Source organism: Taudactylus pleione, unplaced genomic scaffold (assembly GCF_031769625.1).
Source record: "Taudactylus pleione unplaced genomic scaffold, aTauple2 ptg000073l, whole genome shotgun sequence".
Taxonomy (NCBI): domain Eukaryota; kingdom Metazoa; phylum Chordata; class Amphibia; order Anura; family Myobatrachidae; genus Taudactylus; species Taudactylus pleione.
Window position 1 is genome coordinate 7315816 of NW_028284475.1, and position 25692 is coordinate 7341507.

General features: G+C 46.4%; 1 protein-coding gene across 3 annotated transcripts; it reads left to right on the forward strand.

The window, feature by feature from the left end:
- GOLPH3L (golgi phosphoprotein 3 like) lies at positions 1-24989 on the forward strand. Of its 3 annotated transcripts, none has more exons than XM_088467656.1 (5): positions 1-115; positions 2567-2735; positions 17482-17613; positions 21121-21235; positions 21871-24989. In XM_088467656.1, exons 2-5 carry the CDS (start codon positions 2568-2570, stop codon positions 22296-22298), a joined length of 843 nt encoding a protein of 280 aa, XP_088323782.1. In that variant the 5' UTR covers positions 1-115; position 2567; the 3' UTR covers positions 22299-24989. The 3 variants fall into 3 exon arrangements, with proteins under 3 accessions (XP_088323782.1, XP_088323783.1, XP_088323781.1); XM_088467657.1 differs by having other exon boundaries at positions 112-177; XM_088467655.1 differs by lacking the exon at positions 1-115 and adding an exon at positions 1191-1234.
- The last annotated feature ends 703 nt before the right edge of the window (positions 24990-25692 follow it).

Genomic DNA, 25692 nt, shown 5'->3' on the forward strand with positions numbered 1-25692 from the left:
GGACGGCTTCCCTTGTCCATCAGTGCGGATGGAGGCAGGGTAGGCTGCGCTCAGAGCTGATGTGTCCGATACCAGGAAGTGAAGTTTTTGAGCAGCTCGACTGAGAGCGGACCAGGTGAGACTCGGGGGGCGGGAGCGGGGGGCTCCATGTTCCTGTCCTCACATGTAACGTGTCAGGTGTGTGTGTGTGACTGCATGTCTCCTCTCTACACTGTCCCTGCTCTATAGCCCTGGCCGACTGCCCCCACTGCCTGTCTCCTAGGTGTAACCCTCATATATTACTAAACTCTGCAAGCAAGACTTCCTAGGCTCCTCTAACACACTGCAAGTATTCTGGTGTCATCTCCTCTCCTCTATACTGGTCTAGTGTCAGGGGAGATTCACCTAGGAATGCTATCTATCTGTGTGCATATATATTATATATATATATGTCATGTTGATTATATGGCAATTTTGTTTTTAGCTTTGTAGTGTCTAAAACATAACAAGGGGTGTGTGTTTAGCTATAGATCTATATCCAGACATCTGCATTCTAGTCCCATCCAATGCTGTTGTTATTGGGCTTTCCAATGTGTTGTCCATCCTGCCCACCAACCTGTTTCCCCCCTGCCTGTCCCACCATCCAGCTGGTGTGATTCTTCTTATCCTTTTATTTTTGGAAGCATTTACATTGTTTTTGAAAGTCAGGTAAAGCTCCTTTCCCCATTACTGGAGAGGTAGTCATGAAATTATTCCCTACGTAGCTGTGTGGTGACGTTTTATCCGGCCACTTATAGTGAGGTCACTGTCCTTGTGTCTGTACCCAGCGGTCCCTTCAGCTCACGCGACAGAGGCAGTCTATCCGCATGCTGACGCCTTGTAATGTTTCTTAGTGCTCCATTGCTACACACTGGCTCTTTGGATAATGATTATGATGTATCCCATGTACACATATTGGGATGGGTACGGGATCCTGGTGGTCAGACTCCCAACGCCGGCTTCCCGGCAGGGTTAGAATACCGACACTTGTCTGTCAGTATTCTAATCCTCTCCCTATCCCTCCCTCCCCTAGTGCTTAAATCTAACCTCCCTCTTCCTGCACCCTAAACCTAACCCTTCCCCCCCTTAGTGTCTCCTTCCCGCTAGTGCGTAACGCTAACCCTCCCTGCTACTTGCCTTCGGGATTCTGGCGGACCGGATGCTTGTTAGGGAGCCCCCACATGATGCATTCCCCTGTTGTATTAAATAAGGAAATGTCAGTGTTGTCTGCGATGCTTGTGTCTGGAGCACTGAATAGCTACTTGGTGTGTCATCCAGTTAGTGTCCCTATCACAAGATTGTAGTGAAGTGTCAAAGTAAGGCATGTCAGACCTGTCCTGCAACATACGTCGTTTTACTAATTTAGAAAATACCATATTGTTATTTGTGGCCAGAGCTTTTTTTTTCAAAACAACTGCATAGGGAATATCTGCAAAAACCATGATCTAGACTTGTATTTAATTTCTAATTATTTTAGATTGTAAGCTCTCAGGAGCAGGGCCTTCTTCTCTCATGTGCTTTTGCCTCCTTCGCTCATGCCGTATACCCCATTGCTGACAGTGCACCGACCCTTTGGGTTCAGCTGCTTCTGTGGCTGTTGTGACTGCATGTGCAGCCATGGTTACATATCTTATATCCCATATTCTGCAACGTTTTGTACTAAGTCTTTTTCTCTTTTTTGGTGTTTTGTTTGCACCTTTACTGGTTATGTACTAGCATTCCTGCTAGACTATTTTAGCGGGGCACAGCACCGGTGAATACATTCCGGGCACATGCGCCCGACATCTTTTCACAGAGACTTGCCTGCCTTCACCGCGCGCAGTAGTGCCCGTTTCTAGGTCCGACACCCTGCGTCCGAAGATGCAGCATCGGATTATGGCCGCAGTCATCGCCCATATGAGTCTAAGCTTACTCAAAATGGTCGATGGGACTCCTCTGCTGGGGACAAGAAACCTGCGTCCCTGTCGCTGCCCATTCCCCGCCCTCGGGCGGCCACAGTCAATATGGCTGCGGGATCCTGGGTACATGTGCACTGCGGCCCCGTTGCATACGCAGACCCCCACCAGTGGATTTGTACGCAAACAATCGGGGTGGTGGGCAGCTCGCTGGAAGGAGGAGTGGGCGGAAAGGGTGGTGAGACTGATCAGAGGTGTGGCGGAGCAATGAGGGAGTGAGCCGTCATGTCCCCTTAACTAGTAGTAATAATAATAGTAAGTGGTTGTGGTGTCTATTTACTAAGCAGTGTTAGGAGACAGAGTGAAAAGTGGTAAGGTGCCAGCCAATCAGCTCTTACCTGCCATCTCACAGGCTGTGTTTGAAAAATGACAGTTGGGAGCTGATTGGCTGGCACCTTATCACTTTTCACTCTGTCTCCTAACACTGCTTAGTAAATAGACCCCTTAGTCTCCATGCTGTCAAAATCATTAATGTTAAGTTAAATTATTAAATGTACGTTACTTATGCTGTCCGAGTATTTAGCCATAAAATATTTTTGTTAGCCATTGTGTACGAATTTAATCTTTTCTACCCTCCCTGCTTCCTTTTAAAGAATGACCACTTTAATACGGCGCGGCCGGCGTGGAGAGGAGGGGCAAGACAGAAGAGTGGACACTGAGGACTCCAGCAAAGACAAAGATGACGAGAGCTCGGGGGATTGCAAGGACATGAGGCTAACCCTTATGGAGGAAGTTCTTCTATTGGGACTAAAAGACAAAGAGGTACTGCAGTTAGTATACTCCTATGGGGTATAGTTACTGAAGTGTTTGTTTTTTGAAGTGGGGTTGTTGCCCATAGAAACCTATCAGATTCTAGCTATTATCTTCTAGAACAGTGGTCAGGGAGCAGGGGTAAATTACCCCACATGGGGTAAAAATGAAATTCCTGAGGGTAATGGACGGACAGCCGGGCATGCATATGAATCATATAGTATAATATAGAATGGTTCATATGCATGCCCGGCTGTGCCGCAGGGAGGCTCTAAGCCGGACGCTCGCTGAGATGTCATTGCCAGCGTGCACCCGGCTCCGTCTCTGCAGCGCCACGTTAGCCGGAGGCTGGAGTTCTCTTCTAAACTCCAGCTTCCGGCTCTCCCCATGTGCATTATGGGAGAGACATCATGACGTCTCTCCCATAGTTCCGAGGAGCAGCCGGGCGGACAGGACGGCGGCGGATGCAGGAGCGGGGATTAAGGTGTTTTTTTGTTTTTTTTTGTACAAGTGGCACTACAGGGGCATTATATGGGGACACTACTACAGGGGCATTATATGGGGACACTACTACAGGGGCATTATATGGGGACACTACTACAGGGGCATTATATGGGGGCGCTACTACAGGGGCATTATATGGGGGCGCTACTACAGGGGCGCTACTACAGGGGCATTATATGGGGGTGCTACTACAGGGGCATTATATGGGGGTGCTACTACAGGGGCATTATATGGGGGCACTACTACAGGGGCATAACGATGGGGACACTGCTATATGATTTCCTTTCAAATCAAGGGGGTAACGACGGCGTATCTAAATATATTTTTTGGGGTAAAAGGTAAACAAGTTCCCTGACCCCTGTTCTAGAAGGTGCTAGTTAAATAAGTATAATCTGATTGGTTGCTATGGGCAACAACTCCACTTCTATAGACCCGCACTTCAGTAAATATACCCCTATATTTCTTCATAGACCAGCACTGGTAATGCGGGGGTGGTTTTAAAAATGTGTTGTTAGAAAGCCATGTCATAGGTGCTTTAGTAGGTAGCTAGGAGCCTCCCATGTAATCCATTATTTCATTTTTTGTCTCTTTTTCAATGCTCAAAAAGAGGACTGGTGTCACTAGTCATCAAAGGATGATAATTCCCCCCCCTCCCCTTTCTACACACTTGTGCTGCACCTGCCCCGTCAGTCTGACCTGATCCGGCAGGGCGAGGTGATCTGTGACCAAAACAAATGTATGAAATTCAGGCAGGAACAGGAATCTCCAATGGGCGGAAACCATTATTTGTTCTCTGCAAGTGATCTACCTATCATTAACAAATGTACTCGTACAATCTCTACAACGGTCCGACACCTGGTTCTTACCATCTCCTTGAGCAGGAAGCCTACTTATGAGACTTATGTTACTAAGCAGCCAAAGTTCGCTAGCTTAAGTCTGTTGCCCAAGTGAGAAAGGAGGGGTACTCGTGTATGGGGCGTTTTTTGTGGGATAGGGTACAGTGGCGATTTTTACATTGGCGCAGTCTTACGTGCCTGCTCATCACTTCTGACACTTAATCATCGCATTTTTTAGTTTTGTTTTTTAACTTTATTTAGATGCATCAGACGTTGTCATCACACAACTGTTCATTCTCCCTGTTGCCCCAGCCTTAATCACCGAACTTGAGCTTCAGCCTATTAAGAGCATCCACAGAGCTCAGTGGGATAAGTTGGGGACCTCAAGAGATTCTGGGTAATTCTTGGGTATCGACGCTGATTTGCAATAGAGCAATTCTATTAAACATCTGGGCCTCCAGCTGCTGTGGAACTATACTTCCCAGCATGCCTTGCCACAGTTTGAGCATGCGCTGATGGCAACACTGTGGTAGGGTGCGCTGGGATGTGTAGTTCCACAGAAGCTGGAGGGCCGCATGATCAATACCCCTGCAGTAGTGAGTAGATGAAGATTTAAACACAAACTTGCATTCCCCCCCCCCCCCCCCCCCCCATGCTGGGTATTCCAAAAAGGCCACTAACCCTCCAATTGTGAATTAACCCTTTCACCACTGAGGCTTTTCCCACCCTTTGTGCACTTTTTGGGCTTGTCACATTGCAGTATCAATATTGGTACTTTTTGTTTGTTTCTTATGTTTATGCAGTAATCGCACTGCTTGTGCCATGTGTTTTTGCAGAATGCTGAAATTTTAGAACATAGTGCTTGTTTGACTTTTTTTTTAGTACATCAGGAACAAATGTAACCAGCAATTAAAGCTTATTGTGTTTGCATAAAGCCTGAAGTTCAAGAATGGCCAATTAGACAGGGTGTTAAATGTTTCCTGGTTTTTGCTGCGAATGAAATGCACATTGTGTGTAGGAATAATATGGTAGCCCGCATGGACAAATGTTGGGAACCCCTTCGTTTATTAAAGCCAGGATGGGATATCGGACCACCTCCCCGTCCCATCTCTGGGCTTTTTGGTCTACAGGCTGAACATGATCCAATTTGATCAGCAACTTTAATTTGAAACATTGTCACCCTGGGGTGGTTGCAAAAGGGTAAGTAACTCGCAAATGCCAAAATGGTTCTAATAAATATAAAGTTCATTATTTTGGAAACATGAATCATTTTTCCTTTGACGCACAACTTTGTCACTAATAAAATATATATATATATATATATATATATATATATATATATATTTTTTTTTAAATACGGTCATTGTAGAAAAGAGATATGTAAATGGCCTGCGCAGGTCATCAGTGTCGGCTACGTGCCCCCATGCAGTCGTGTCGGCTACGTGCCCCCATGCAGTCGTGTCGGCTACGTGCCCCCATGCAGTCGTGTCGGCTACGTGCCCCCATGCAGTCGTGGAATGGTGAGGATGTTGTGGTCCGTCCCGTTGTTCCCCTGCGTAACTGCAGCTTAGTGCGGACCGTCAGAAGTTACACCCTGCGCCCCCTCCACAAGTGTACAGGCAGTCGGCAGACCGCCCATACACACAGCACGACGGACAGATATATCTGCCATCGGCTGTGCAGCAGAGCCAACGTGATATGTATGCGAACGACGTCGTTCACAGACCTATCGCTGGTACACACTGGCCGACGGGCACCAGATATATTGGCCAATCATTTGATCATCCAATATATCTTCCAGTGTGTACCCAGCATAATACTATCTATACCCATTTGTAAAAGGAAAATATGTAGCCGTTGATTAATTACACCTCACGAAAAACAACTCTAATTTTAAATAACCTTTGGGATTGCTGAACTCGTTTTAAAAGACAGACATGAAGCACAATAAAGTCTGATGAACAAATGTATCAGCTGTCCTTTTGTGTGCCTAGTATGCTCGTATATGTCTTTACTGAATGTGCTTCTATTTGTTATCCTATTAAAGGTGCCTATACACTAGAAGACAGGCAAAAGACTGCACTATTACCACATTGTAATCGTGCAGTCCTTTGTCAGTCTGTGATGAGCCTGCACTGAGCGAGCAGTCATTCAGTGCAGGCTCCTCAATCATCTGCAAACATGCTCATCCTGGCGTTATAGTCAGGTTTTCCAGCATGTTTGCCCGATGATTGATAGGTGTCTAAATGGCCAATTTTTCTTTAAACAAACGATTATCGACTATCGTTCAATCGCTCATTTTAATCGTCTAGTGCAGTGGTTCCCAAACTGTGTGCCGTGGCATCCCGGGGTGCCTCAGGGCACTTGCAGGGGTGCCTCAGGTTGGTGGTACAGTACCAAAGAAAATGATTTTTAGTCAATGTGACCAGTGCTGATCGCTGCCAATCCAAAAATATGTGGACAAAAAGAAGCACAGCCCTGTCAGCCACCACATAACTGAACCTAAGGGTGACCTATAGCACAATTTACTTCATTTCATTTTTGCTGAACTTCTCAAAAAATAAATGTTTAGCCCAAGGGTGCCATGGTAAAGATGCTGGTACTCTAGTTCAGTGGTTCTCAAACTCTGTCCTCAGGATCCCACACAGTTCACGTTTTGCAGGTCACCCAGCAGGTGCACAGGTGCATTCATTACTCACTGACACATTTTAAAATGTCCACAGGTGGAGCTAATTATTTCACTTGATTCAGTGTGGAGACCTGGAAAACATGCACCGTTTGGGGTCCTGAGGACCAAGTTTGAGAACCTGTCCTCTAGGGCGCTGCGATTAGAAAAAGTTTGGGAACCACTGGTCTAGTGGATAGGCACCCTAACACTTGTGGCTATTGTTCCGTTATCAGCCCGTGCAGACGGGGAGACTGCAGTGCTCTTCAGTGGGATCTTTGTAAACCAGAGTTATTCAAATGTATCTGCTGTCCTTTTGTGTGCGTAGTATGCTCTCATGTCTTTACTGTATGTGCTCCTATTTGTTACGGTATTAACACTTGTGGCTATTGTTCCGTTATCAGCCCCTGCAGACGGAATCTCCAGTGCTCTTCAGTGGGATCTCTGTGAACCAGAGTTATTCAGCACGGGGGCCCCCCGGCTGCTGTGGAACTACACATTCCAGCATGCCCTGCCACAGTGTTAGCGTGCCCTAATAGTAAAACTAGCAGGGCAATACTAAGATGTGTAGTTCCATAGCAACTGATGGCCCATATGCTGAATACCCCTGCTGTAAACTCTTCCAGCAGGTTTAGTGACACATTTAGAGAAATTGGGTTAAGTCCTACAGCAAGAATATTATACACTCATTGCTTAATATTTGCTAGACTGGTGTGCCTTTAGTGTCTCCGCTGGTCTGGTGTGCCTTTATTGTCTCCGCTGGTCTGGTGTGCCTTTAGTGTCTCTGCTGGTCTGGTGTGCCTTTAGTGTCTCCGCTGGTCTGGTGTACCTTTAGTGTCTCTGCTGGGGTAGTCTGGTATTTAAAACCAATTCCCCTTCAACCTTCTCTGGTTATTCGTACTGTAATCTCATGTCTCTAATGTCGTTACTAGTACTATAAACTGTGTGTGTAATAATGTGCCTTATACAGCAGACGTGTACATTAAGGATCACATAGACCCAAGACAAGTGAAGCCACTGTGTGGTGTATAGGAAATGCTATGTCTTACTGAGGAGAGTTATAGACCTGAAATAACTGCAGTGTTATACTTTGCTAAATCTGCTCACTAGTTTGGCACTGCGATTAGTGGGGCATCATTGACCAGAGGGGCAAGATTTGGGTGACCGCAGTGCCCAAATGCCCTGTGTGTATTGGTTGGTTGACGCATGGGAGCAGGGCCATTGGTGATGCACTAAATCAGATGTTTGCCCAATTGGCTTTTGACCTGTATCAGAAGAGCCAGCCCTAGGGATATGGGAGGAGTTACAGCTTTCCCGGGTGGGGGGGGGGGACTGTGCTCTTTAACTGTACTGCATTGTAACATCGGGGTAACGCAGAGCAATGTAATTTACCCTAATGGTACATTTCTGGGAATGTGGGCTTGAGGGTCTGGTGCTATTTATTTTATATATTTTTTTAAAGGAATACTGTGCATCAGATTGGGTGGTCTGACTTGGATTTTGCTTGAAAGTTGTAGAGTGACATTGATGGGAATGGTGCAGAGGCTCCTCTACAGGCCACCCCGGTTCAGCCAGTGCATTATAATAATGTGTTTGATAAATGCAGCCGTCCTGTGTTCCCCTCCCTGACCTCCAGCTGTATTGTGATGCTCCCTGGCGCTAAAAAAGGGGTGTGGTCACTAAAAATGGGGGTGTGTCCTTGAGACACCCACTCTTTTCATCTCTGTAGGGGGCATGCCCGACACTCGCGGAGATGCCGGGCTGCCCACAGGCTCTCATCGCGGTCTGAATAGATGCTGTGCGCATTTCAGCCACTTCAAATTGGGCCGGGCGCTGCGTCCTGCTGAAACAGCCTAGTGGGAACACTAAAACACACAGGGGGAGATGTATCAAACCTTCTAAAGTGGTTACATCCAATCAGCTCCTACCATTCATTTTATAGAACGCACTTGAACAGAAGAAGCTGATTGGTTGCTATGGGCATTTTCTCTAGGAAGCTTGTTACAGCTCTCCCATTTTCACTAACAAACTGATAGTGTGGGCTATAGCCTGGCTAGCCTAAACTACCGAGGGATCGTAGCAAGGTGCACAGTAGCTGCCCCTACAGAATAGTGCTGAGACTGTGGAGGAGGGGTCTAGACTTGTAGCCTCCCCATGGCGATGCTGTAGGGATCTGTATGATCCAACGCCAGAAGACCGGCAGTGAAGATCCAGACAGGTAAGTATTTCAACTATTATTACGCTAACCCTCCCTTAGAGGTGCCTAACCCTAACCTCCCCACCAAGTGCCTAAACCTAACCCCCCCCCCCCCCTTCACTGCAGCCTAAACCTAAGGCTCCTGGGGTGGTGCCTAAACCTAACCTCCCCTGGGGGTGCCTAGCCTAACCCTCCTGGGGGAGCCTAACCCAACCCTCCCCGCGGCTGTCCGCGCCTGGCTTACCCTCGATCGGTATGTTGGGCGTCGGGCTCCCGGCGTAGGTAAAATGACAGGCGTCGGGATTTGGACGCCTGTCATTAGACCACTGCCGGGATTAGACAGACGGGAAGCCGGCGGTCGGCATTTCAGCCGTCTGCTTCCTGACTGCATCCCATGCTTGGTACCTGGAGGCATAGTATGAGCCGTGGTTAGTGGGCGGATGTCGTGGCCCCAGGACATACAGGTCTATACATGCGGTGTGTATTAGGTGAGGCGCTTGCTGTTCTCCCCTGTCTCCTTCTCCTGGTAGGTAGAGCTCATGTAATGCAGACTGTCTGGCTGCTCTCCAACCACCCAAGTTAATATTAACCCAGATGATCATAGCTGTGCCCTCTGTATCCTGGAGGAGATGCAGACTGTATCCTGGAAGACCTGCAGTGCTGGGAAGATCCTGAACTCTTCTGATATCTTAATGTGCGGTGTATTTAGTTTTTTTTTCTTTTTTAAATATTTTTCTTTAATACATTTATACTGTACATTGTAACAAATAATTTTACTTCCATATTACGCAGCGCTGTGCAGAGTCTGTTTAGTGACTTGCATCAGCTCCTGCCCCCCTGCACTCTGTATTTCCTAACACAATAATACACAAGATAGGTTAGCTGGCTTCTGACAAACTATCGGTGTGTCTTTTGGAGAACACAGGGAGAACATACAAACCCCACACAGACAGGGCTCTGGTCAGCATCAAACCCAGAGTAGTGACTCGGCAATGCTAACCACTGTGCCTACATGGCGGCATACATATGTTAAGGATCACATGGAACAGTCTTGTGAACTGGACTGTGTTAGCAGCTGGTTATTGCAGTGCACATTTAGTTTTACCATGTCATAATGTAATGCACACACGGATGGCGTAAGGAACCACCGATGACTTGCTGGTAGAGCTCCCCCACCTGTATACTCTCCTGTGAGCACAAGACCAGTATACGGCTTGTATGTGGATAAGCCCTGCCTTTTATCCCTTTATGTAACCGTTTAGCGTTACTTTCTGTCCACTCTTTGTGATGGTTAAATGCGTTATACTAATCTAATTTTATAAGTGAGTGACCTATTATTAATCTCTCTATTAAAAATATTGATACTTTTATAAATAGTAACTAATAAGCCAGAAATGCGTACAGCTATTCTAACCATTGTGGCTGTAACACTTGGGCCGGGATCGATGCCAAAACAACACGATGGTCGGTCCGGTTTCCCTTCATCCCAGAACACACGATACTGAGTCTGCACACCGTGCAATCTTTCATGTGACGATTTAACGCGTTGTTTGATCCTATACGATTTATCGTTGCTCCTGTACGCACTAGAACCGCCATCTTTAGATCACCTGCTAATTTTAAATAACGTCCTATCGCCCGGTCGTCCGGGTATCGTGACGATATCTTCTGATTGACAGTGCAGCACAGCCAACCAGAAGATGTCGTATAAGACACACAGGAGCGCGCAATTGAGCGCAAACTCTGTACAATCCCCACGATAGGTCAGTCCAGTACGATCCGCATGATAGGTCAGTCCAATAAATTTGCCTTAAAACGACATATCGTGCCAATATTGCTCTAATGTGTAACCAGCCTTACACAAACGTGAGACCATAAGAATGAGGTACTTGCTCAAAGAGCTTACATTCTAAAGGGGGTGGGAACCAGGTGACATCAGTGTATTGTGAATGAGATGCCTTGTAATAGATCAGATAAGTAGAACAAGTAAAGGCTTAATTAGTCACCTCTGTTGGATTACTTGTCATGCTGTCAAACAGGTTTTAAGGATTCTCTTGATTACAGAATAGATCATGGAAATGTATAACGAAAGGTGGGTACACACCTAGCAGATATATCTGTAGATGATGGTCGTTCATACACACGACCATCATCTTCCAGGCAACCGCGTGGGAAGTGTAGTTCCACAGCAGCTGGACTGCCACAGGTTGCCTACCACTGGCATATATTATATAAGCACTTACTGGTTGCCACAATAAATCCACAAAGCGTGCCAAGCGTCTCGTACCATCGTCTTGGAGCTTCTCTGGTCCTTTCATCATAAGGTTCTGAAACATGGGAATAACTGTGTTGTCACTTTGTAAAAGGCCTGATGAGCTGAGGTCCCATGCTGGTGAGGACGTTGTACATGTTACTCTGCGTTCCAGCAGACGTATATTGCTGCTCCACTCAGAGGTAGTGTGGCAGACTGGCTCTTAATCTTAGATGACTTGTGCCAGAGATGATGGCAGTAGCCCTTGATAGTGCACTGTGTTTATTTATGATATAACTCTGCTACCTTGTGCTGTTATATGTGATAGATCAGTGTTTTGTCCACAACGTTGAGAAAACGGAGGTCCCATCCTATGTTGTGTGTAAACTAGGTTGCGTAAGAGTCGGGGCGCGATGAACGCCATGTACACTGGTCGTTACATACAAGGAAAGATTGCGTAATACGTACAGCAGTTAGAGCAAATGTAGGTTTCCAATTTCTTATTTAGCTCCTTTTTCTCTTTTGTAGCTCTGCCAAGTATACGTCTATTAACCATTCAGTTGCCCCTTTTATTTCTGTTGTCTTGAAGCGTTTCATAGTAATTTGTATTGTAAGGCTCCCCTACCTTCATTCCCAGCCCCTAAGATGCCACGTGTGCTTCCACTGCAAATGTTTTTTCATTTATCACAGTACTGAGGTCACCAGTTAAACTTTTTGACCAAGACACAATCTGTGTTGAGTTTGTATGTTCTCCATGTGCATGCTTGGGTTTCCTCCTGGTACTTTTGGCTTTCTAACACACTCCAAAAACATACTGGCAGAGTGATTGGCTTCTGACAAAATAAATGAACCCGTGTGTGTGTGTGTCTGTAAATCGCTGCGTTGTGTGTTTGTGCTGTATAAATAATGTTAATAAATAAAAAAAAAACTCCTTAAAAGAAGAGTATTTCCCAGTTACAGCACATGTAAGGGACTTACACCGCCCCAGCCCGTGTTGTGGTTTCCTCTTTGTGTAGGTCCTGTAGCTTAGTGATAAGGGCCCAGCCCATGGTACACATTCCTCCTGAGTTCCCAACCTGCAGCACTGGTACAACCAGTAGAGCGGGGACCAGCTATAGCCGGCAGTGCCTGCACCGTAGCCAGTGACATGTCACTGCTTTTTGTTAGTCAAATTGAAATTCATGAGTAATGTTTCAGCTTTGCCGCCCAGTCACTGTTTTAGCATTTCTACCATGGGCTGGCTTTGATATGGTGCTGTGTTTTGTTTTTTTTTCTTTAAATTGTTTCGTGTTCTTGGGGGGGGATAGTAAATTGTTTATTCTAATTGGCGTGAGTGCCGGGGGTGGGGGGGTTAGTAAATTGTTTATTCTAATTGGCGTGAGTGCCGCGGACGCCCATAATTTGTGCTCGTTTCCTTCTGAGGTGGTGAGCAGAGAAGACTGGTCGTTTTGGCAGTACACCCATTTCATTGCACGGGTTTAGCCGCTTTATGCGTTCAAACAGGCGCGGTAAATAATGGGTGCTCGCGGGCATGCAAAAACAATTTAGTTCACCCCTTATTGTCATTCGGACTTTTAAAAACTAAGGCCCTCATTCAGAGCCGTTCGCTATTTGCGGTCGTTCGTTTAAAAACAAGGGGTGGCTATTCAAATGATCCGTACGCACATTGCTGTCTGTTCACACCTCTAAGTCTGAACGAGCGTGCAAAACATACGCTCGTTTATTTGTTAAAAACGCCCCCTGGCCGCTCGCATCCTACGTCATGTCCGCTATTTATTAGATTAATCGAGTACATCGACCAGCGTATGAACTGCTCGCTATTCTTGTGGTTGGTGTTTGCTACCACAAATTTGCGTGCAGTTCTGGCTATAAAATAACCCAGTGACGTGGTCAATGACGCTGCTGTTTTAAATATACACACCCATAAAACGCCCGTTTTGACCTTTAAGCACGCCTGCGTTCGGATCTCCACTCCCCATTTTCAAGCACCTTCCCCTGTTACCACCCACATACGCCTCATTCTGTCACTCAAAATAGCAGGCACTCGCTATATAGCGTACAAAGGATTTTCGGCCGCACTGACTGGTTCGCGCATGCGTACTAAAACGCGTACGCATGCGCAGATGTGCAAACATCGCTCGGAACGAGCGTACTGCCGCTAACGAGCGGCTCTGAATGAGGGCCTAATATTGGATAAATTGTCAATTAAAAACAAAACAAAAACCTGTGCCCTTTTGTGAGTATACTGTTTCCCAGTTCCAGTTTAGAGCTACAATTTGAGGGTTGTCCCTGTGGGGGTTGTGGCTGAGGGTTGGCCCTGTGGGGGGTTGTGGCTGAGGGTTGGCCCTGTGGGGGGTTGTGGCTGAGGGTTGGCCCTGTGGGGGGTTGTGGCTGAGGGTTGGCCCTGTGGGGGGTTGTGGCTGAGGGTTGGCCCTGTGGGGGGTTGTGGCTGAGGGTTGGCCCTGTGGGGGGTTGTGGCTGAGGGTTGGCCCTGTGGGGGGTTGTGGCTGAGGGTTGGCCCTGTGGGGGGTTGTGGCTGAGGGTTGGCCCTGTGGGGGGTTGTGGCTGAGGGTTGGCCCTGTGGGGGGTTGTGGCTGAGGGTTGGCCCTGTGGGGGGTTGTGGCTGAGGGTTGGCCCTGTGGGGGGTTGTGGCTGAGGGTTGGCCCTGTGGGGGGTTGTGGCTGAGGGTTGGCCCTGTGTGAGTGTAATAAACTCCAATATGGTGACCTTATGCAGTACACAGGATGCTCACTGCCATCGAATGATGGTCTGATGATAAAATGCAGCTGTTAAAAATACAGTACGACCTCTGGTCTCGTTCAGTCACAAACCTGGATTCCTTTCTTGTGCATGCAAGAATAATTGTGATGGTCCTTCCATCAAATGGGTTTGACGCATTGGTTAGTTACCACCGCATCGCAAGATTCTATGCCTTAAGACTGTCCACCATTCGATGACTGGCTTATGACCATCTCTAAGTAACACCAAAGCAGCAAGCTTGGAGAACTGATAATATTTTGGTGGTGTTGATGAGGCAATGGGAAGGAGCTTTAGTTTTGGACATGTTGAACTTTTAGTTAGCATCGGAACATACGTGTGCAAATGTCAGAGAGGCGATATGTCACATGAGATGTTAGGTATGGGGGGAGAGGCAGATTTGGCCTTGTCAGTGTAGAGGTGGTACTTACTGAAGACCAGATGAACGACAAGATCAGAAGTGTACAATGAGACGAGCAGGGGCCTTACAGCAGAGCCTTGTGGGAGTGGAGGGGTGGACGTGTCGGAGGTGACAACGGTGCCGTGGAGGCCAGTGGAGTGAAGGGTGCACAGAAATGGATGCAGTGGTGAGGGCAGCAGAGCGGTACGGGCAAAGGAGGAGTATGGAAACGTGACCAACAGACTAGAATTGTGAAGATGCCACCAAAGCTGTCTCCAATGATCTCCTAAATAAAGCGAAACTGATAGGTAGTGAACCAGTTTGTTACTGTGTGTGTGTGCGTGCGTGCGTGTACATATTACAGTTCAATTCTGAGCAGTTTGCGAATGCCCCGAATTACAGTAGAGCGACATGTCTCGCGTTCCTGCGATGTTCTGGTATGCCGCCATCCGGAGCCTTCGGACGGTGTGTGTATCTGTATCATTCGTCAGTGACTGACTGACTGCACACCACAGCCAGGTTAGAACCCATGTACAGGTGTCCTCATACACTATTGCTGCAGTTGCGCCTTCTCGACGTGCCAGCACCCATGCGACTCAGATTTCTTACATCTTTTTCACTCAGAAAAATGCCTCTTCGTCACAAACAGTCTCGTAAAGGTGTTTGTCCCATCGGTATGCAACTGAGACACATTTTGGTGCAAAAAAAGTCGCTCGGCGTAACCCCATTCGCATGGGAGCTCGTGACGCATGCCGGCTGGGTGTATGAGGACACATCTGTACTTGTGTAAAAAACATGAGGATTTGACTGCAGGATGGAGTCGGGTGTCGTCCTCGTTTTCCAGGCTTGTCATTCACTTGTGGCTCCAATTTCTGTCCTGCCCGTGACGCCATAATTGAGTTGTTTTTAAAATAACAATATTAATACAGGACGGGGGGGCATGGGGTCCACACATCCCTTCTCCGTTTACTTCTCCTAATTTGCAAAAGTTTAGAGTCAGATTATACCTGGTACTTTAGATTGAGTTGACTTCCAAGTTCATTTTTACAGTTGGTCACTACAGTTCCCTTAGCACCGTCCTACAGTTAATTTCCTGGGGCTAATTGTATCTCTGTCTGCATGTGCGAGAATACTAGGTCATGCTCTAAGTGGGATGACGCAGGCGAGTTTTCTGTTTGCCGAGTGTGACACATCCGGGACAGGTTGGAGAGGTCTGGGTGGCTTTGTACATATGACCAGCAAAGAGCTGCAGTAATTAACACTTGAATATTTGCTTAATAAAAATGTATGTAGATCATATTTTTTTTACTATGTGGAATTCCTATTGAATGTCATTCTTAGCTGTGTCGGTCACACATGGTCCATAGTTTACCATCACCTTGTATCGTGTGCATTTATGGAATTTGGGTCATGTGACCCGTTCCACGAGTAACCCAGCGATGTCTTGTCAGTGGTTCATTCTTCACCTAGTCTTGTAAATATTCATTCTGGAGCATATTTTTTTTTTTAATGTTTGCTGCCATAGAACTATCAGGTCAAATATGGTTTTTCGTAAAGCACGATTTTGGAAATGGTGCCGGGAAATTAGCACAGAGCCGAGAGAGCCTATTACTCTAAGTGATGGCGAGGCCTGTGTAAGTGGCACGGGAGCCATAACACAGTAGCCAGCTGACTAGCAGGCAGCGGTTCCACAGAGATTCTGACTTAAGCAGTAGGTGCTGCCTTTAGGGCCTGGTTCAGGTATGGACGGTATAGAGAGAACTCACACAGTTTTCAAATTATTGAAAAATTTCGCATGTGCAGGTCTGGTCCTGCGATCTCGCTCGCAGATTCGTCACCCCCACCCCACGCCGCAGCATGATCGAGGTGCTGCAGCGTTTAGGGGAGGAGTGGGGGCGTACCCGGGCTGCAGCCCCTGGACACGGGGGCAGAGCCCCTGTTTTTCGGGAGTGGCGAGGCCAAGGTCTGCATCAGTGGTCGCAGATTTCCTGGCTAAGCAACCTGCCAGCATGAGTAAGCTGAAGCTTGCTCAGACTGGCCGGTGCTGCTAGTGGTCCGATGCAGCGTCTACTGACACTGCACGCTGATCGCTATTGCTGTCAGGAGGCGTCTGCTTTCTTATAGATGCCTCCTGCAGTATTTAAATATTTGCTGGAGGGTATTGCCCAGCCGCTTCCTTGGGCTGTGCAATACAGTCTACATCTCAATCGGGCCCTTAAGCTGGTTGTGAGAGCTCCCAGGATACAATAGATGACCACAACACTTAGACCCCTTTTACACCAAAATCCCGGGTTGGAACACGTTTCCAACCCGTGCCAGACCGCTTTTACACCGCGGCATATGCCTGGGTCGGCACCGTTCACACTGGAGCCGGGTCTGCAGTGACCCAGCCCTTCCGGTGTTACAGTGAGCACTTGGAGATTGGCCGGCTTCAGTGGTGCTTGGAGATGACAATCGGGCAGCATGCGGCACGATCCGGGTCATCGTGACCGGATCACACCGTTTACACTGCATGGTGACAGGGGAACGACCCATGGCCATCCCTGCAAGCTACCGGAGTTGGATCCCTGGCCCCGGGTGGATCCATGTACACTGACAAAAATCCCAGGTTGATGTGCCTTCACGCGCGCCAACCATAGATTTTCAGGTCGGTGTAAAAGGGGTATAAGTGTGTGCTCTGTTGTGTATATTGTTTTGTTTTTTTATTCTGGTGCCTTTCTTTGTATATATTTGTAGAAAAAAACGAATTGCGAAGCTCCCATAATGGGATGGATAGTATCAATTATGGTGGTAGCAAAAAAAATATATATTGATTGCATTATATTGTCTAAATGGGCAACAGGATCTTGCCATAGAGCGGTGCCCTAACACTGGTACCAGGTCTAAATGGGCAACAGGATCTTGCCATAGAGCGGTGCCCTAACACCGTTACCAGGCTCTTAGGGACCTCAGTGTAGGTGACTTGTGTGATAACTGGAGTATGATCTTAAAGTGAGACCTTTTCCTGCGTCATTGATGTGCTCATTGCCAGCCACATGCCGACCATGTAGTATGTGTTTAATGTTCTATCTCATTATATTACTATTGCACTTTCCTCACGATAGCATGTAATTAATTTGCTGGGATGTAATGCTTTATCTCATCACAGGGTTACACCTCCTTCTGGAATGACTGCATATCGTCAGGGTTACGTGGAGGTATCCTAATCGAGCTAGCCCTCAGGGGCCGCGTAATTCTGGAACCAGCTACCTTACGGAAGAAGCGCCTTATAGATAGGAGGGTAAGATCCGTAACTGTATGTGTCTCCAATTCCAGGGTGACCAGAATGGTATTGGCAGGTGTTTATCATCTTGTTGGATATATGCTATATGTGCGTATTTTCTGCACCTTACGGAGCCGGTTCAATGTAGCGCGCTGTGCCGGAATTTGGCTGCGCAATTTTTTTTTCGCAGTTCAGTTCCAGAATTCACAACTATTGTCAAAGCAAAATCTCCTTTTTGTTTTTTCGCAGCTCCCCTGAGCAGGGGTAAAGGTGGGGATAGTTCTTATTTTAAGTTAAAAATGTCGAGACATATGGAGCGTACACACTAGACGATATGCTCCCTGAGTGATATCGTGTAGTGTGTCTCCGGCAGGCTGTGCTCAATGTCGTTCATGACATTGAGCACAGCCGCTGAACGATATCATTAACGATATTGTTCAGCACCGGGCTCTCTTCCCCCATTCCCTGACATGCAGCAACCTGACGAGGTCGTCAGGTTGGGCTGCATGTTAACCTGACGAACGACCCGCGGGAACGCGCGTCGTCGTTATCGTTCATCGTTTTGGGGTTAAAAATGGACGATAAAGTGGACGACTGAACGATAACGATATCGTTATCGTTCAGTCGTCCACTTTAATCGCCCAGTGTGTACCCACCAATAGTGCAAAACCCCTGGTACACCCCTCTTTTTCTGCTCTTTCCCAGGCCGCGCACTGTAGAATGAACACGCCACATCGCCACGTATGGTCGTTAACAAATTGCGAGAATCCCAGGATCGCACTTCATGAAAATTAGCCGCGATCTGTGTTATTTTTAAAGGTGCAAATTTATGCCCCCCGAAATCCTGCAGCATTGGAACAGTCCCTAAGACTTTAAATGCCTGCATCTTGTTGTGTGTTGCCCCGCAGCTGCCTGTACCCTCCCGGTGCCCGCTTCTGGCATGAACTGATTTTGGGAGGTTTCCATGTGGCACGAATGCTTTGTGGTCGTGTTCAGCGTCTGTATTGTGGCGCGCAGGAAGATAACTAGTGGCAGCGGCAGAAATTGTGATGTCACTATTTCCGACAGTCCCCATGAATGACCAGTGCTGCCTTCTCAGATCCGCTGCCTGCGTCCCAAAAGGCGGCATCAGATCTGGCTTGAGCACGCTCCAAAAATGGAGACGTCACACCTCCGTTTTCAAAGCCGCTCCCTTTCCCCGCCACTAAACTCCTGCAGCCACTTTACGCGGCTAATTGTTTGCATTTTCGGCATGAGCTCCCCTCATTGTGGCTGAGAGCTAAAGGCGCCCAAAACCATTGCCTCCCCTCCCCATAAATGTGCTCCAATCCCTTTTCTCCTAGTGAATAGCATGGAAGACCATCTTTGTGTATTATATGCTATATTGCATTTGTACCACTTGCGTTGTGCTTGGTTTGTCCATGTACGACATTGTTCCCTTTTATCTGCAATCTTTCCAAACAGTACACGAGGCACAATGGGGGCGATTCAATTCGGTGCACTGTTGATGCTGCCCGGGAGGGGGCTCCTGGAGCTATACAATGCAGCGCGCTGGTAGGGGGACTAAAGGATTTCTTCTCACACATCTCCTGGAGGAGCAAAGAGAAAACAGTTTAAAGTGCCGGCCGCGAGGCTGTTTTCCGTCTTAGCGCGGCGCTCACAGCCTCGCGGCCGGCACTTTAGTCAGAGAATGCCGCTGCTCGCGACTAAACACCCAGGTTAAGTTTCGGGAACCGGCATCTTCCGACTTAAGTTGTAACAGTCGGACTAAATGGCGCGCTGAATTGAATAGCCCTGGGACCATCTTCCCGGCGCTGTTCAACTACCGCTGAATTGAATCTGCCCCAATATGTTCTCAGGGACTCTGTTCCAGTAAAGCACAGGTTCTCAAACTCGGTCCTCAGGACCCCAAACAGTGCATGTTTTCCAGGTCTCTCACACAGAATTACAAGTAAGCTAATTAGCTCCACCTGTGTAATGTTTAAACTGTGTCAGTGATTAATGAGTGCACCTGTGCACCTGCTGGGTGACCTGCAAAACATGAACTGTGTGGGGTCCTGAGGACCGAGTTTGAGAACCCCTGCAGTAAAGTGTAGAGATGCTGTAAGCCAAGGGGTCATTGGGCAATCTCAATGCATGCTAATACGGGGCCATAGGTAACGATGGCCACACAAGCACAATTTGTTCTGTACAAAGAAACTTCCGCGCTCTATGAATATTCAGTAAAGTGTGTTACTGGGCGACGTTGTTTGCTATGGGAGATCTCATTGTGCTCAGCTCTGTGCAACACACCACATCACAGACCTAATTACCACTATAAACAATGGTTCTAATAAACAGCGTTGTCCGGAATGTAAATCCTGGGTAATGTTCCAGATATGTAATCATATTGTGTATGTTCGCGGTCAGTGGTGTTTTTGATAAGCCAGGACCTTGATATAAATCCAAACAAGATCAATATTAAATTAAAGATTAACACACAAACCTGTTGATGGCTGCAAGTGGCTGCATATGTGGTGTTGGGCTCTAGCGGAGGGGTGGGGTTAAACTTTCCGTACTGCGGCACCATTAATGTCCTGTATATTAACAATATTGATCATCACTGCAGGGGTTAAGCGATGCCCAGAGCTTTAAATAAAAATGAAACATGAAGTGCTTAAATGCATATTATTACTGATTCAGAGTTGGGAGCTCAGTTGCGGCCCATGTGTGTGGTGCCTGGAGAGTTACGTCCCTCGCCCGCACAGAGAATGCATATGGATGTATGCAGCGAGGAGCTGGGAATGGCGCTGTGGTAGGGAGGCGAATCCTGATTTCCCACACACTCCTGTACACTGTAACACTCTTTGTACCAAACCTTCCAGCATCATCGCCATTCACAGCTCCTTTTCCCTAAGGGGAGGAATGTGCAGCACGTGTGAGGCCTCTTTTACAGAATAGATATACACTTTTTTTAAAATTGGCGTTACAAGCAGGATCTTGGACCCCTCCTGTGCCTGCAGTGCTTCCTGCACTTGCCCTTTGGGAAAGGAGCTGTAAGTTGCAGAGAGTGGCGCGTTCAACATCCCTGGCTGGGCCACTGTAAAACACATTCTTCCAGTCGATCCTCAGAGTTCAGCTCATGACTTGCCATGTAACTGTGTCTGCACAGACTGTCCTGGCTCTGTTGCTTTGTCCTACACACCTTGGTAACAGCAGACCTGAACCCCGGAGCGACTCTGCATTTTGTACGTTGAGGATTTTTTTACATTTTGTTTAACCCGCTAACACAACTAATCTGGTTATTGCTCAGAGTCCTCCTTGTGTCGCTGTCTGCTGTGAAGCCATGTAGCCATATTGCCTTGCTGCTTGTAATGTATTGAGGTAACCTAATCTACAAGGGTGTGTTACAGTACAAGTCATGGGCTTTACCCATGGTTATTACATTGCTGTATAAAGGCCTCAGTGGAAGCTTTCATTACTACAAGTGGCTCTGGTCCAGTCCCGGAAGGCTCGCTTACACTTCTCGCATTTGTTTCTTCACAGGTGCTGCTGAAGTCGGAGGCACCAACGGGAGATGTCCTATTGGACGAGACCTTGAAACACTTGAAGGCCACGGAACCTGCGGAGACTGTACAGAGCTGGATAGAATTACTCACTGGTAAGACTTGAGCACGGTGACTGGTAGCTCTAGGAGCTGCAATCATTGACCATTATAAGAATTCGGTGTGTTACTTAAACCCATAGGCCACAGTAGCAGCACTGTATGACCTTACCCTGAATTTACGCGGCAGCTTTGCAAAAATACTCTAGAATATGCACCGTCTTAGAGATCGATACGGGATCGGCATGTCCGTGTTTAATGCTGAAAATAATTGTGTAAGTGGTGTTGATATTACTCGCGATTTACGTTACTTTTCGCATACAAGGTTATCGCAAGCGTTTAAAACTGCGCATGCACAGTAAAAAGAAAGAAAAGCTGGCGCAGTCGAGTGGCATTGTGATTTTTGGATCAATTCTATCAATACATTGAGCCTTGGGAATCGATCCAAAATCACGATGTGATGGGAGGAGACCGATGCCCGTCCTTACTCCGTCTGCTTGTAACCAGCATACGGAGGAGCTGCTGAGGCCTCCAGAGCCGTATGTTGGGGCGCTTTTGTTTTATGGAAAATGGGTGACCTGTTTTGATTCCCATAATGTAGCTTTTAGCGATGGAGCCTACAAATGAGAAGTTTGGCCTGTAACTTTTTATTTTTTATTTTTATCTTTTTCTTTCTTTCTTGGTTTTACCAGGTGAAACTTGGAACCCGTTCAAGCTCCAGTATCAGTTGCGCAACGTGCGGGAGCGCATCGCCAAGAGCTTGGTGGAGAAGGGCATCCTGACCACGGAGAAACAGAACTTCCTGCTGTTTGATATGACCACCCACCCTGTCACCAACACCACAGAGAAGCAAAGGCTGGTGAAGAAACTGCAGGAAGCCGTGCTGGAGAAATGGGTGAACGACCCCCACCGCATGGACAAACGGACACTGTCCCTGCTGGTACTGGCCCACTCCTCCGATGTACTGGAGAATGCCTTCTCCACCCTGCCGGACGACAAGTATGACATTGGCATGAACCGATCCAAAGACCTCCTCGATTTGGACCCCGACAGCGAAGCCTGCAAGCCCAACGCCACAGAAATGATCTGGGCCGTACTGTCTGCCTTCAACAAATCTTAAAGCGTTTTTGCCCGGACGGTTTTCCCAGGACACACTGTAGGGTAGGAGGAAGAGCGGAGCTCGAAAACTGTGTCTTACACGTTGGCTCGGAATATCCAACCTCCTACTCTTGGATACCCCACCACCTGCTTGCCCACATCTTCAGCTCCCACACTGCTCAGAAGTACCCAGTGTGTCTGCAAAGCACATTTAATGGAAGATAGAAAGTGGACGTTGAAGCATCAATGTTAATACAACTCATCCCCCCCTCCCCCCCCCCTCCCCATTAAACTCCAGTATCTTCTCCAATATGGGCAATTCTAATTTCCCATTTGATTATCCCCAGTAGCTCACTTTGGTGTGTTCCTAAATAATAGTACTGATCAGTGTAAAGGAGGCTGGTCAGTCTGTTACTCGGTAAGAAATGGAACCCCGCGAATCCCTTTTGGAATTTTCAAGAATAAAAGACAGTTGGGCTACTTGTCGTCGTCATCGGGAATGTGCACATGACAAACCATGTAATAGAAGTTAGTGTCATTAGACTGTGTGTTCCTATAGCCTAACTGTCTAGGCGTCTGTCCGTTGGTTTCCCATACTCCCAGTCATTGATGGTCTGTCAAAAACGTTTTTCTTTTTTTTTTTGTTTTGTTTGAACTCTTTTATGTTTTGCACAAGATGTCGCATAGGGTTTTGTTATTGCGTTTTATGCCCTAATGGCGATCTCCGTTTTGAACTCAATGATGTATCCGTCTTCTGTATACACTCTAGTAGTGATATTGCTTGTCGTGAAGCCCCTGCCACCATTGGGGGAGGGGAGGGGGTGGCACCGCCGCATCCTACTGCCAACATCATAGGATTTAAACAGAGTGGTGCAAAAATATGTTTAGCGTTGTGGCTTATAGGGGCTAACATTAGACGGGGGACTCATTAGGGCCAGCCCCCCAGAAAATGGCAAAAACTTGAGGTCCAGGAGATAGGTAGATATAGATATATATTATTAATGATTTATATATTAATGATATGATCCGATTTACAAGGGAGGAGGATTAAAATGATAAAAGAAAACTTCCCTAAGAGAAAATATGGCTTTTATAAGAGAGTGAGGGTCTCCTCACAAAGGGCCGAATGGGAAGTTTGTGTTTTATTTATGATTTTCAGAAAATGATGATTTTGGCATTTGATTAAAGGAGATTAAGAATCCAATATTTTTTGGGGATATTTTTGTCTGCGCGCAGGTATTACATAGTAGAAGGTCGCTTTGTGGCTTGCGCGCACACGTGTTTCCGTGCCCGTGGTCTTTGAATTGTTTTTCGCATACCACAAACGCGACTCGCATTCAGAACGGCTGTAATTGCTTTGCTAGCAGAAGTCACTTTATTAACATTTTGTCTGTAAAATCTGTTGGTCAACCTGCACTGTCCTCTTTGGCCTATAAGAGACGACTATGTACAATGAAGGTGCGAGGCAGGAACCAATCCTTGCAGGTCTGGGTAATTCCATTGTGCTGCTCGTCCTGATCTTCTCACCTGTGAACTCTGCATGAGTCTGTGCACACCTAATACATTCCTGCAATACTCTGTGTAGTTGCAAACACGTTCGGGGATTTAGTTTGTCACCTTGGTAAGATCGAAATTCAACTTGGCTTACTAAAGATCATTTCAAAGCCATATCCGTTCTTTAGATCCTGCCCGGGGAATATTTCTACGCTTCCGCCTGCACACAGGAGTCGGACCACATTGTCACTTGCGGTTTCTGTTAAACCTGGTCTCAAGCGGGATCAATAACGATCGCAAAGGCCACATGAGGCCAAAAAATGGAAGATGAAGCACAGATCAGGGTAGGGAGGATGTAACAAAAGTTGCATCTATGATCTGTTCCGTATTATTCTGAATGGTCCTTTGTTCCTCCCCTTTTTTTTTTTTTTTTTTGCTTTTTTTTTTCTATAATTTTTATTTTATATTATATAAATTTTCATTTAATTTTTTTTTTATTTTATTTTTTTATACTTTATTCTGAAATTCTCATCAACTTGGCTGTTTGCAGAAGCTACGTGGACTGTGCCTGTAACCCTATTCATGATAATAAATGCTGTCCCGTAACTGCAACGAGTGGGTTCGTCACTGTGGCCTCCAACCGGCAAAACAATAAAAAAAAAAATTGGGAACAATTTATTTTTAAATCGGACGAAAAGCCTAGAATTTTTCTGTCAAATGAAGTTCTGTTTTCACACTATTCTATTATTTGTTATTCTTTTCATCTACTATTATATATTTTATTTTTTAATATTACTGTATGATTTAAACCTTTTGCAAAAATATAACTTTGCTTTTTTTTATTATTATTTTTAAATCTTCATTGCAGTGGAACTAGCAATCAAATATATAGGGGTTATTTATAGAGTACCTGTGCGGACACAGCGGAGGCAGACATTGTGTGGGCTGCGGCGGCGGTGTTGTCCCTAGTTCCTGGTGAATTGACCGGCTGTGTTTTCCTAAATGTTGGTTCAGCCCATATAATGTCTGCTTCTGCTGTGATTCTGCGGCAGGTCCACTTTAATAAAAATAAATATATATATATATGTGTATAAAATTTGTCCTTTTTGAAGGACTTTGGTCCTGCATATACTGTTCTTTCTACTGCATCATGGAAGTGATGAGTACTTGTTGAGGCTCAATGAAGTTTCTTTCAAATAAAAGTCTGTATAGTATTTTACATTTCAAGTTTCTTCTGAATTATTTGGAACTTGGTAAGTAGTCGAAAGTTTAGACCGTGGACTGAACTGGGCCAATGTCTTCTCCCGGGAGTGCACGTCCTATTGAGGTGTGCCTGTGTTGTGTTTCCGTTGAGTGGGTGAGTGTCCCCTATTTTTACAAGGACATTAAAGATTTTACAAGAAAAAGGAAGATTAGTTGATAAAACGCCCTGTCCAGCTATAATGGGGTCTTTTTTTAGAACTTGGTGGCAGACCTTAATGCAACACGCAGGCGGCACCCGATATTACCATATGTTAGCACTGTTATATAGTCCTAGTTCTTGCAATCCTTGTGTCAGATGATACTTGGATTAAACAGCGGCCCCTGCTTGTTTATGCATTTATATCTCTACTAGTATTTTGGACCAGTCATTCACATTTCTTCTGCCATCAAATCCCTTTTCATGCGACGTTCAGCTCTGTTTGTTTTTCCTATTTTATTATCTACATTCCTAGTACTCCCTGTGCCACAATAATTCCCAATACAGGTTGAGTCTCCCATATCCAAATATTCCAAAATACGGAATATTCCGAAATACGGAATATTTTTGGCATGACTCAGATTATGAAACCTTTGATTTTTGATGGTTCAATGTACACAAACTTTGTCTAAGACACAAATTATTAAAAATATTGTATAAAATTACCTTCAGGCTGTGTGTA

Coding starts and splice junctions, on each gene's coding strand:
- GOLPH3L (XM_088467655.1), top strand. CDS start 1,200: ATGATGCATTCCCCTGTTGTATTAAATAAGGAAAT. Junction 1,235..2,566: donor GTTGTATTAAATAAGGAAAT/GTCAGTGTTGTC, acceptor TTCCTTTTAAAG/AATGACCACTTTAATACGGC. Junction 2,736..17,481: donor TGGGACTAAAAGACAAAGAG/GTACTGCAGTTA, acceptor ATCTCATCACAG/GGTTACACCTCCTTCTGGAA.